This window comes from Gastrolobium bilobum, unplaced genomic scaffold, assembly GCF_033153095.1.
Source record: "Gastrolobium bilobum isolate Gb01-03AN ecotype WA unplaced genomic scaffold, APGP_CSIRO_Gbil_v1 utg62928, whole genome shotgun sequence".
Lineage (NCBI taxonomy): Eukaryota > Viridiplantae > Streptophyta > Magnoliopsida > Fabales > Fabaceae > Gastrolobium > Gastrolobium bilobum.
In genome coordinates, this window is record NW_026899889.1 from 29,964 (window position 1) to 41,864 (window position 11,901).

The window sequence follows — 11,901 nt, forward strand, 5'->3', positions numbered from 1 at the left end:
TCTCTTAATATCCTATGGTGAAAACTATCACCATAAACCCCCGATGTATTGGATCATCGACTAAAGAATTAAAGTGTACCTAATTCCATCGCAACAATTATTGTTTCTTAATGCCTTTGAATTATGGGATGGATGATATTCCTCAGTCAAATCACTATAGTACTGAATTCTTATGCGGAAGTATTATAACCCTTTTTCTGATTCTTTATCATTGGGCTCACCAAACTCCCATTATATCATATTGGACCAATGTGGGTATCCAATCATTTTCCATACTCATTTTGAAATTTAATAATATAGAAAATAAAATTTTCTAATAATAATTATTAATAAAAGCTCGTTGAAAAGTACATAATTCTAAATATTTGTGAAAATCAAACAATGAAAAATAAACAATAATAATATAAACAAAGTTTTTTATATGAGTTGGCATTGGCATGTAGTGGCAGCGGGAGATGGACTGCATATGCTGTGTGTCCATACTAAAGGCGGAAATTGACAGTATCAAATTAGAGAGAAATGTTATTTCATTTGAACCATGAATATGATATCCGAAAGAGGTTATTTCATTTGTTAAGTCTCAATATGTTTAGAATTTTTTTTTTTGTGATAGCTTAATATTTTTGATTTAGGCAAAACAAGAATATAAAAATAGGTAAATTAGTTTAAGTTTTAATAATGTTAAAAATAAATTTAGATGAGATTAATCATAAAAGAAATAAATGATCAAAAGAACTCCTAGGAAGTTAATGACGAAAGAATAAACCACTAAATTTTACTGAACATTTTCCTTTTTTATATAATAAGATAAGATAGCACAATGATAAAAAAAGTGTCTCTCAAGCAGTTTCTTGAAAAAAATTTTGGGGTCAGAGGATAAGCCAAAAAATCTTCGGTTAGGGGATTAGTCTCGTTCTTTCTCCGATTGCGAAACTTAGTGCACCCACGGTTACAATAAGGGGCTAGCCCAAACAGGCCGTACCTCGAGGGCATAGTGTCCGGAGAAGGTTGAATGGGTGGCAATGTACCAAAAAAAAAAAAAAAAAAGCCAATATATACAACAAGCAAGAATCGTGTGCACTGCGATATTTGGGGTACAGTAGGGTACAATAACCGACGGAGACTATATTAGGTTTTACGTTCTTTCCATTTGTTTCTCTCGTCACTTCCCTCCCCTCTCTGGGGAGTTTTTGTTTTAACGATTATTTTCCGTCACTTTCCCGAGAAAATTCCATCAATAATCTTCTCCTTCCACCGATTCCTCATTTCCACTCTCACCGGATTCTGATTGATAAACCGGAATCAACTTCTTTTAGGGTTCGAAAAGCATTGTCGATCTTGGTAATCGACGCTGGTTAGGGTTTTTTTTGTTTTGGATTTACGTGTTTGTTTGGGATTGGAGATGGGGAGCGTCGATCGTGCCGCCGATAACCGGACGTTCAAGGCCAATTTTACGGCCGATGGAGTCACGATGCTAAGGGAAAGAGTGAATGAGAAGCTGAAGGAGTTCATGGGGGATTACACGGATGACACTCTTGTGGTACGAGCTCAAAGACACTCTTCCTTGTTTGGGAAATACTATCTTCTAGATCGTTGATTTGTTTTGTTGGGACCAGAATATGGGTTCATATGTAATGTTGAGTACTTTTGGTAACAAATTCACATATGAAAATTCAAATTGATTAGTATATAACTATAGAGGAACAGAATGATTTAGTGCATAAACAAATATTACTTTATGGAAAAATTGCTAAAAAATAAAATTTCAGAGAGTTGAAAGCACTAGTTGTTTGTGCTGTCAGAAAGTATGAAATGCATTTCATAAAATGATTAAATGGGAGGCCTTGACTTTTACTGGTCACTGTACTGGTACTCTCTTTTTGTTTGATTTTCTAGAAATTAGCTATGGAATGAAGAGCGATTAGTGTCATGCTTGGGAACTGTAGTGGTCATAATTGGGGTGACGAAGTTGGATTCAACTTGGTTTTGAATGATGATTTAGGTACCATTGATATTGCTTCATCTGTTGGGTGTTCGATGGTTGTTTTGGAATCGCATAAAACTATGGATTTAGATAATTCCTGGTTTATTTTTCTCATTAAAATGATTGTGAAAATTTGAGGTAAGTAATTGCTGAGCACTCGGTTACGATGTAAGTGATTTATAGTTGAAGCTCTTCTAAGCTGTCTATTATTGTAGAATCCCTTTGCTTGAGGAAGTTTATGCCTTCAATACTTGAATTGAATGGTACTTTTAAAATGCAGCACTCTTTGGTACAATTAGATTTTCTTCGGTTTTATTTCAAGTGTCTATTTCACAAACCTTGTTCTTCTACAATCATGAAGATATCTGGAGAAGAATAAATGAATAGTACAAACTCTTTTCTTGAAGAACACATCATGTCATAAAGAACCATTACCCCTGTAACAATGAAAACTGTGATGCCCTGGCTATTTGTTGTAAGACTGTTTTCTGTTTTTAACTTAATGCACAGGGATATTGGACAGTTAAGGTTCTCTATTATTTTATTTAATTTTTTACGCATGAGTATGGTATCTCTCTCTCTCTCTTTTAATATTTTAATAGTTGATATGTCATATTTGGTGGTTGAAGAAAGGCAATTTACTGTGAGATATTACAATTTTCAAATGATGGAATTGACTTTATTTATGTAAAATAGTTATTATTACAAATGGATATTAAAGTGCACCTTATGTGTTCGCAGGAATATGTTATTGTGTTACTGAGGAATGGTAGGGGAAAAGAACAAGCACAGAATGAGTTGAATGTTTTTTTGGGGGACGACAGTGATTCTTTTGTATCCTGGTAACTTCTGTTTATCCCTTTTTAATGGATACAAATAAAATTGATGTAAATGTGAGAAATATAGTACTTACACCCATAATTGTTTGTGCCAATTTGTATTTGTATCTTGTTAACAGGCTGTGGGATCATTTGGCTTTGAATATAGATTTGTATGTACATCCTAAAGAATTGCAGGATGAAGCTCCCAAAAGAAAGCTTATATCCGAGGTCCAAGCTGTAGGTGATGGTTTTCAGCATTTGAATTCACAGTCAGAAAAAGTGAAGGCTAGTAAGTTATCTAGAAGTCGCCGTAGCAAGGATTGGAAAGAATTAATGGGGAGAGAAGCTGCAGCACCAGCCCTACATAGCTTTGAGGTTCACAATACTCATTTGGAGGAAAAAACCCGATCTACAGTCAACAGTGGTCTAAAGTCACCATCTCCTCCTGCATCAGCTCAGAGGAAAAGGGGCCGCACTGATGAACAGCAGAAGACAAAGGTTTGAACTGCTAATGATGTCGAGTCTTAGTAAAATTTTTATAATCTAAGTTCTTTTAGCGATTTTCCAACACCAATAATGAATTTATTACGTAAGCTAATGATGTCGACTCTTATTAATTGCTTTAATGATTTTATTTTCACTTGATTTGGACACTGCACCCTTGCATTTTGGAAATGCATTGAATCCCCATTGCTTACAGTTTATCTGCATTCACGTTCTTTTAGATGCATTTTATATGCCACTTTCCTTGACCCAATGACTGAGGGAAACAAATTATATCTCATGCAAATATAATTAGAACTCTGCTACTTTCCTTGTTATATTTATTTTCTTAATTTTTTCTTTTTATGTAAACAAGTAAATACGTCTTTATCATTTGCTTTCAAGCATCTAGCTTACCAAGTTACTTTGACAGAGGGATTCAGTTTCACAAGTAACTATTGATGCTCCTCGACGGCTTCTTCAGTTTGCAGTGCGAGATGCAGTGGCTACTTCAAGGCCCTCTAATTCAAGCATGCCGGTGGAGCCCTCTTTGAAGCGCCTTCGTTCTGTAGTTTCTACATCCTATGTTGACTCATCCTTGGTTGAACGTCCTCAGAGGATTCAGACTGTTTCCAGGGTGGCAAACCCCATGGCAACAGTGATGAAGGCTGTGGCAGAAGCTGCTGAAGATGTGGTAAAATTCAAATCTTCAAGAAGCGTATTTGATAGGCTTGGTTATGATATGAATCCATCAGATGTTAACATCCAAATTGAAGATAATTACCAACATAAGGAGCAAAGTCAATCATTGTATCTTCAAAGAGCTGACTATGGTGGTCAGGATGCTGCAAATATGACAATGTTGGAACATGAAACTGGTTTTCCTTCTGATTCTACTTCAGACAATGAAGGGTTTGATGATGTGAATGTTATGGGTCATAGGATGACTAGAGCTTCTCAGTTTGGTTCCTCTGTAGGAAACAGGGATGATTCACTGATGGTGGACTATAGTGTAGCCAAAAACACTGATGATAGTATGCTTCTAAAACAAAATAGAGATCAGGAGCAACCTGATACTGCTCCTAATACTTCCAAGATAGTGAACATGTCTGTTAATGTAAATGCTTGGAAGCCAGCAGGCCCACCACAATACCATGAACTAAGAGAGGTTGTTGATTTAGATGGCCGTAAAAATTTAGGCAGTGAAACGGGAGCTTCCAGATCTGGCCTGCAACTGGTGAAAGAGAATGCAAAAGCTATAAAAATTAGTAATGGGAATGTGAGTTTTTTACATGCGTACATTCTGATCACACTTGGAGTTTTGTTATAACTTAATAATATAATATGCTTGACCATTCAATTTTAGCTTGTTTTCACTGATATTATGACATTAACAGGCAAACCCTGCTTCGGATTTGCAGAAAGGATCTCAGAAGGCACAACTATCTACTTCTGGTGAGTTTTCTATTTCTTTGAAACACTTGCTTCCAAGAGGCATGTGGAAATTATATTTCTGGCATAGTACATTTAAGTTACACATTTTGCAGTGCATTTTATCACTCTTCAGGATCTGAAGGTGTATAATTCATTTCGGCTTTTATGTTATCAGGTTCAAGTGCTGCTGGTCGTCCGTTAGAGGATGCTGATTCCCGAACCATTTTTGCTAGTAATGTAATAACTCCTACTCCTTTGTTGTGTGGCTTGGGGAGGGAGACTTTGGGATAGGTAGGATTTGTTCATTTGCTTAAGTTGCTTTGTGTTGATTTTCTAAGGTTCATTTTGCTGCTACTAAAGATGGCCTATCTCGGCATTTTAATAAATTTGGGGATGTGCTAAAAGTTGTTATAGTTACTGATCCGACAACAGGGCAACCAAAAGGGTAAGAAGTTTCAGATGTTGTTCTTGCTCATCATATGTTGAATGTTGTGTTGATCTGTATATTGATTCCTTTTTTTTTTTTTTTGAGCAGGGCAGCTTATGTGGAGTTCATGCGAAAGGAAGCAGCAGATAATGCATTATCATCGGATGGAACTTCCTTCATGTCACGGATTCTTAAGGTACTGGTGTCTCTGCGTAGTACTTTAGTTATGTAGATGCTTTTCCTCTTAATTATTCATGTTCAGTGTTCTTCCATTCTTTCTTTCAAAATTGATTGGATAGTTTAAATCATGATAAGCTGTTAATTGCCTCACTAACCTATATGAGCAATGCTCAAAATGAACTGCCAGCTGACTGCTATGCTTTTGCACTTGGATCAGAATAAAACACCTGTTTCAATAGTTAGGAAAAAGGTGTTAGCTATATGATGAAACAGAATTTAATCACACACAGATTTGGAAAGAAACAGCTAATTGTATTGAAATTTTCCCACAAGCATAGTCACTTTAGCTCGTAGAAAGATTACAGATGCAAAACTACAATGACCACACTTTAATGGCTGGAAACCGCCTTGGAATAATAAAGAAAAACACCAAAGGGACTCCCTGAGTACCCTTTTCCCTACTGCTCCACTCACAGACTCAAGCTATCCCTTACAATTTGCATTCCCTTTCGTATAACTACTTTCTCCCCATCCACTCATTCTCTCTCCTGTAACTAACTTCCCTTCCCACACCACTATTTTCCTCTCCCATTCTATTACATTATTTTGGAGCTGAGTCCCCCCCAATTGGGCTTGCCTCGTATTGTCCAATTGCATCTTCCTCAGTTGCATTTCTTTGTGCAGGCCCACTCTCCTTCAATTCTGGTCCACACTTGCCTCTCCTTCTATTGTAGACCTTCCGTAGCCTCTCACCACTATATAGGTCTGCGAGTCCTTACAATTTTTGAGAAAACTTTTCCTTAGTTTCTTCAATAGGAACTGTGTTATATGGAATTTGTGGTAAGACAAGAATGAATGTTGTGATTTTGTAAAAGAAAGCTAAAAGGGAATATATTTGGATACTTTCTTTCCCTACAACTAAGTTTGAGATGACAAACACTATTTACTGGCATCCTTAACAATGTTGGGTTCCCCCCTTCCCTTTGATGTTTCTCACTGCGGGGGCAGGGGACACATAATCATCTTCTGTGAGTTTTGCTTAAATCTTGAGAGAGGAAGGAGATTTTTCCATCGAAGTTCCTCTGTTTGATCGAGAGGAATTTGCATTTGGGCCTGACAAGTTGGATCAGGAAGACATAGGTGCAGGCAATTATGGATCAGGCTCCTCAAAAAGAGGGCTCTAATACCATAAGAGATAGTGGCAAGAAAGCGAGGGAAAAAGAAGGGAATTGTAGAGAGAGAAACTGAGAGAAAATTGCATTCTTAATACTGATTCAACAACACACAATCAACTACATACGGCTCTATTTGTAGAGCTGGATAACAATACAGTATCAGTAACAGAAGCCTAACTCCCTAACTAACTAGTCTAACAGAATCAGTAAAAATGATTCTATACAACCTGTTGCACAGTAACTATAATAGTCAAAGTAATACATAATACATTTAATACAGCTGACACTTAATGCGACAGAAGCTGAACATATCTCTAATAACTGTTATTTATGACAATGGTCTCTTTCAATGCTGGATGTTAACAAGGGCTGGGGGAGCTGCCCCTCACTTTTTTTTAAACACTATGATTAACATATTAAAATGGTTTCATACTAAGAGAAGGTGAGAGTCTTGTTTGAACTGCCATTGATCTGTTCTTTGAGTCAACTTGTTTCATGGGTCTCACTTTTATTTCCCTTTTATAACCAAATGAGTTATTCCTAATTAGTCATTTGTTATTTTTTCTTGGTTTTTCTGTATTATAATCTTGAAACCTGGTGAGGACGAGCCTTGTAGTAGCAGTAAGATTGCTTCTTGTTATCGGAAGATCACAGATTTGAGTTTGGAAACAGCCTCTTTGCAAAAATGCATGGATAAGGTTGCGTATAATCGACATTCACCCCTACCCTCACTAGTGAGGGAGCCTTGTGCATTGGGGTTTGCCTTTTATATTTTTGAAACCTAGTGATTGTATCCCGAAGTGAAAGTGTTGATGCACCTCTAACTTCGAGTCTCTTTTTTATGCATCTATATTCTCGATTTGTGGAAAGCTTATTTCTTCAAATGTATCCCGAATTTCTAGTACTTGTATATAAATATTTACTTGCAGACTTGATGAACCAATAAAAGTACTTTTCCTTAAAGTAAACTTGAATCAAATGATTCTGAAAATAAGCATGTGTTTTGTGAGAGTTGGTGTCAATGAACCTTCTCCCAACTTTTCTGATTCCGTTACATGCCCCTTCAAATGTTTTGATGAAATTCTGCCACTGGTCTCTTTGAATTATCCTTATCTTTTTATATGTGCAGTTAATAAATAATTGCTGGATATATATGAGTTTGGCTGTGTAAAGTCGATATGGATGGTGATTCAGTTAGGTCCATGTTTGATCACTCAAAAGGATTAGTTTGTGATCTGAGATCTTTTGTTGCATGGTTCTTGATGTTGCCAATTAATTCTGGCCCTGGAAGGTGTCTCGCTGGATACCTTAAAATGGGATCGCATCTCATCTGACTAGCTGAGTTTCTTGGGGAGAAAAGGGTTGGGAATGACTCGTACTAATCTGTTTTACAACTGAATATAATTTTACTTACATGTCAAGTTTCTATTACATATTTAAGATTCTGTTCATCATCACTCGTGTTTTAGGAAATGAATTGTTTGATTGAATAGTATATTGTCCTATTTTAGTGTTAACAAATATAAATCAGGGAAATTTATCTTAATGACTAGGAGTTCAAATATGGTATGTTGGTAATCTGGCCTAAAAAAATTTAAATTGGGAAACGTCAAATGAACAATAAATAATACCCTTCTAACTTCTAATGATTGCATTTAGGACTTGTAATAAGAAAAATAATTTTGTAACTGCCCCCTTATACTTACACACAGCATCAATGTGGAGGAGTTCTTCAATTTAAATTGAGGATTGTCCTGTTCAAGAAACGGAAGAGTTGCTCTTTATACTTTTGTAACATTCATCGTGCAAAACAAATGTTAACTTGTCCAGACCATATGGTAACCTCTATTCAGTTTTAACTAAATCATGTCAGGATAAGCCAATTTCTGTATTTGATATGAAATCATGTTGAAATGATGCAAGTGAATTGTTTTTTTTTTTTTCAGATTTATTATTATTATTATTTTTGGGGGGCGAAAGAGATGTTTAGTGAACTGAATTGTTTTGCCATAACTCATCTATTGCAGGTTGTGAGGAAAAGTGCTGCACATCAAGAATCTGCTCCAGCCGCGCCATGGCCTCGTGTAGTTAGGGGATCTCCGTTTCCTTCTGCTGCTAGGTATTCGAGGGTTCCCTTTCCAAGAGGTATTACTGGGGCATTTAGGTCAAGGCCGCCAATTAAATTTGGTGCCAGGAGCTTGCAATGGAAGCGGGATGCTCAGGGAACTTCATCTGATAATGGTGCAGCTTTAAATAACAGCGGTATTATTTCTGCACCTGCTGCTCGAGGTCTCACCTATGTCAGAACAGAATCTAAGCTAGAAGGTTAGCTTGAGTACTACGTAGTTTACTTGGAAAGATGGTGGCGGACTAAAGGTTGCATCATAGAGGCGTAATGTCAGATGGTCCAAAAAAAGAAAGGAAAAAAAAAAAAAAACTTGTGAACGTAGGGAAATACCAGGGCTTAATTTTTGGAATTTTATTCTCTGTACATGGTGGAGGAAATTTAAATATCTAGATATCCAAGTTAGTAGATGAATTTTAATAATGTCTATTTTTCATCTTCAATTATTGGAGTCACAGATGGAAAAATATTTTGGTGGGATGAAGTTGAGAATAGTGTATGCACTGGAAATAGTTGGGATCCTGATTTTAAAATTTCCTCCCATTATTATCCTACAGTTGAAGTAAAGCGTAGGGCAGTGTGGAACCTGACGTTGTCTTTTTGGTTGGGGGATAATCTTTTTCGTATTTGTTACTAAGTAAGCGTTGCTGGTGAAAGAAAAATTTGGGGAAAAAAAAATGAAAAACATAGGTAAGCTGAGTTTTGTAAGATTGCTTCATTCAACTTCACTGTGTATACGTAGTTAGATACTCGATTCTTTCTGTTCTTGCGGCTAATGATACCTTATTATTATTATTATTATGATATATGATTTGCGTTTCATGTATGAGTGCGTTTGTTATGGGTATTTTGCAAGTCTATTTGTCCTGTGATCCGTTTCTCTATAAGTCAGATCAGGAATTTAAGGGTAACGAGATGAAGGAAATGAAAATATGAAGTAAAATCTATCCAGGCTATTGCATGACTTTCTTGATGGGTTCTCGACGAAAGTTTTAGTGTTATCATTCACGGGACTAATCGCTCCAGAATTTGTTTTCTATTTCCCTTGAGATCGTTTCTTTACCGGGGCATTAGAAATCGTTCTTTCTTCACATCTTGACTTATTGCCAGTTAATCTCCATTTCTTTAAATAACATCTACACAGTTCGACATGTAGAACAGTGAATTCTAACAGGAATATCTAGCATATGACAAGCTAGACCACTTTCTAAATCACCAAAATCTATTCCAAACGTTAATTTCATATATATTTTGTTTTATCACGGAATGACATTAATTTAGTTTCGTTAAAACAGTAAATTTTAATCTCTCTTGATGTAAAACTAACATCAACAACGTTCGAAGAATACATAAACCACAAGAGGTGACAGAGGTTGATCAAAGATAAAGCGTACACAGCAAGCACGTCCAACAATAATGATTATTTCTTATCTCTGGTGTCATCAATATCCCATTAAAACCAAACAGGATTGTGAAAATCGTAAAAAAGCTGCGTAAATTCAAAAGCTATATATACCCATAGCTTTTCAGGTATCAAATGGTTATGCAGGAAAATCAAAACTCACACATAGAGAGTCGATGATTGTGAGTACCAAAATCAGCTGAACTGAACAGAACTGAGCTGAGCTCATCTTGAAAACACAGCAAACACCACCCCAATTGACATGCCAACAATGCAAAGAAATGAAACCCCACGAACTCGAACAAAGAAAACATTCAACTGCTTAGCAACTTGGAGAGTGAGTGTCAGAATCTGCAACCTACCTTGCTCCTCCATCTTCTTAAAGAAGTGCATTGGCTTCAACGACTGACGCAGCATAAAAGCCAAAGAGAAAGGAAACGCAAACGCCAAAAAGCTCTGCACAGAAACCTCAGTGATTGGTGAAGACCTAGTGATGTAGGTGATCCAAGCTCCAAGACCAAGCTGAACCATACCCAGAAACGCCACAACCTTGCTCAAACCATAGATACTCTTCATCATCCCCTCAAGAACCTCTCGTGTCTCGTTTGCCAGCGATGAAAGGTCTCGTTCAACGGTGGGCCCTTCAATCTCCTGGTGCTTGAAATCAGGGTTTTGGCTTGGGTATGGACTTGGGTTTGACTCTGATTCAGATTCTGATGATGGGTCTGGTGAAGCATCTTTGGTTGAGAAAAACCTGGGTCTTGCCACTGATGACCGTGGAACACAAGGGTTAATCGAATTCAAGTGATGGAGGACGTGAATGGTTGAACCTGTGTGTGATGATGGAAAGGGATCGGGATCGAGATTGAAATGGGAAGTGGGTTTTGTAGTTGAGTTTGAAGGGGTTGTGGATTGTGAGAACAAGTGTGAAAAGGTGAAAGAGGAAGAAGAAGAAGAAGAGGGTTCAGAGATTGGGAATTGAGGGTTATTGATCAACAAGTTTGTTGAAGAAGAACGAGAGGGTTTTAGGAGCGCAGAGGTTACCCTTAACCTTCGTGAAATGATGGCGGCCATTATCGTAGTGTACAAATGACCTGCGACTGTGAATGATTGGGGAAAAACAGAATATTAATAATAGAAAAAAATGTATATCATTTTAAATCACATGTTTTGTGCGATTTTATTTTTATAAAGAGATGGAATTCATTTAAAAAAATAAAGATAAAAAAATAAAAGTGCGAGACTTATATCTCTTTGTAAGTGTAAAATAACACAAGATGTGTCATTTTTCCATAATAACAATAATAATATGAGAAAAATATTGGTGAAAGTTGTGAAATTACCGTGTTTTGTTTATTTTTTATCTTCTTTTTTCCATGAAACTCTCATTTTTCTCTGATTTTTGTGAAAGAGAAAGAATATAAAAATCACTAAACATGCTTAAAAAATCAAAACGTTATTATTTCACTTAAAAATGATATAGTTTTTTTTTTTTAAATAACAAACATTTTATCCTATTATTATGAATTGACACCATCATTTTATTTGACAACTTCATGTCAATTTAAATGAAATGACGATGTTTTAGTGATTTTTTTGTTTTCACTCTCCACTGTAATATTTTTTTATCTCCCTTTTTAATTTTATGGAAGATAAAGAATATAAAAAATTACCAATTTTTTTACTTTAAATTACATAAAATTAAATCTTTTAAAGTAACAAGTAATTTTTCCATATTATTATTATTATTATTATTTGGGTTTGATTTGGTTTGCGTTAGTGGCTTGGTTTTTATTGTCAACACACAAGAGGATGGTAGGGACTAGTAGATGTAGCAGTCAAAGAGGTTGTTTTTGGTTTTTGGTTTTAT

General features: G+C 36.1%; 2 protein-coding genes across 4 annotated transcripts; one reads left to right on the top strand and one right to left on the bottom strand.

The window, feature by feature from the left end:
• The first annotated feature begins 1,114 nt into the window (after window positions 1–1,114).
• Window positions 1,115–9,396, top strand: LOC133294095 (nucleolin 2). Of its 3 annotated transcripts, none has more exons than XM_061492752.1 (9): window positions 1,115–1,540; window positions 2,726–2,826; window positions 2,943–3,303; window positions 3,722–4,567; window positions 4,686–4,743; window positions 4,898–4,959; window positions 5,061–5,167; window positions 5,258–5,345; window positions 8,532–9,396. In XM_061492752.1, exons 1-9 carry the CDS (start codon window positions 1,403–1,405, stop codon window positions 8,832–8,834), a joined length of 2,064 nt encoding a protein of 687 aa, XP_061348736.1. In that variant the 5' UTR covers window positions 1,115–1,402; the 3' UTR covers window positions 8,835–9,396. The 3 variants fall into 3 exon arrangements, with proteins under 3 accessions (XP_061348736.1, XP_061348737.1, XP_061348738.1); XM_061492753.1 differs by having other exon boundaries at window positions 4,710–4,743; XM_061492754.1 differs by lacking the exon at window positions 8,532–9,396 and adding an exon at window positions 7,796–7,898.
• Window positions 9,397–9,952: 556 nt separating this feature from the next.
• Window positions 9,953–11,138, bottom strand: LOC133294098 (uncharacterized). Its single transcript, XM_061492757.1, has 2 exons — window positions 10,897–11,138; window positions 9,953–10,812 (listed from the first exon to the last, which is right to left on the bottom strand). The coding sequence occupies exons 1-2, from the start codon at window positions 11,103–11,105 to the stop codon at window positions 10,257–10,259; spliced, it is 765 nt and encodes a 254-aa protein (XP_061348741.1). The 5' UTR covers window positions 11,106–11,138; the 3' UTR covers window positions 9,953–10,256.
• Between the last annotated feature and the right edge of the window lie 763 nt (window positions 11,139–11,901).

Bases quoted from the DNA above. Each gene is read 5' to 3' on its own strand.
- LOC133294098 (XM_061492757.1), bottom strand. From the start codon at position 11,105: ATGGCCGCCATCATTTCACGAAGGTTAAGGGTAACCTCTGCGCTCCTA. The intron at 10,813-10,896 runs TCTCGATCCCGA...TAACCCTTGTGT, and splicing joins AAACCCACTTCCCATTTCAA to TCCACGGTCATCAGTGGCAA.
- LOC133294095 (XM_061492752.1), top strand. From the start codon at position 1,403: ATGGGGAGCGTCGATCGTGCCGCCGATAACCGGACGTTCAAGGCCAAT. The intron at 1,541-2,725 runs GTACGAGCTCAA...ATGTGTTCGCAG, and splicing joins ACACGGATGACACTCTTGTG to GAATATGTTATTGTGTTACT. The intron at 2,827-2,942 runs GTAACTTCTGTT...TCTTGTTAACAG, and splicing joins AGTGATTCTTTTGTATCCTG to GCTGTGGGATCATTTGGCTT.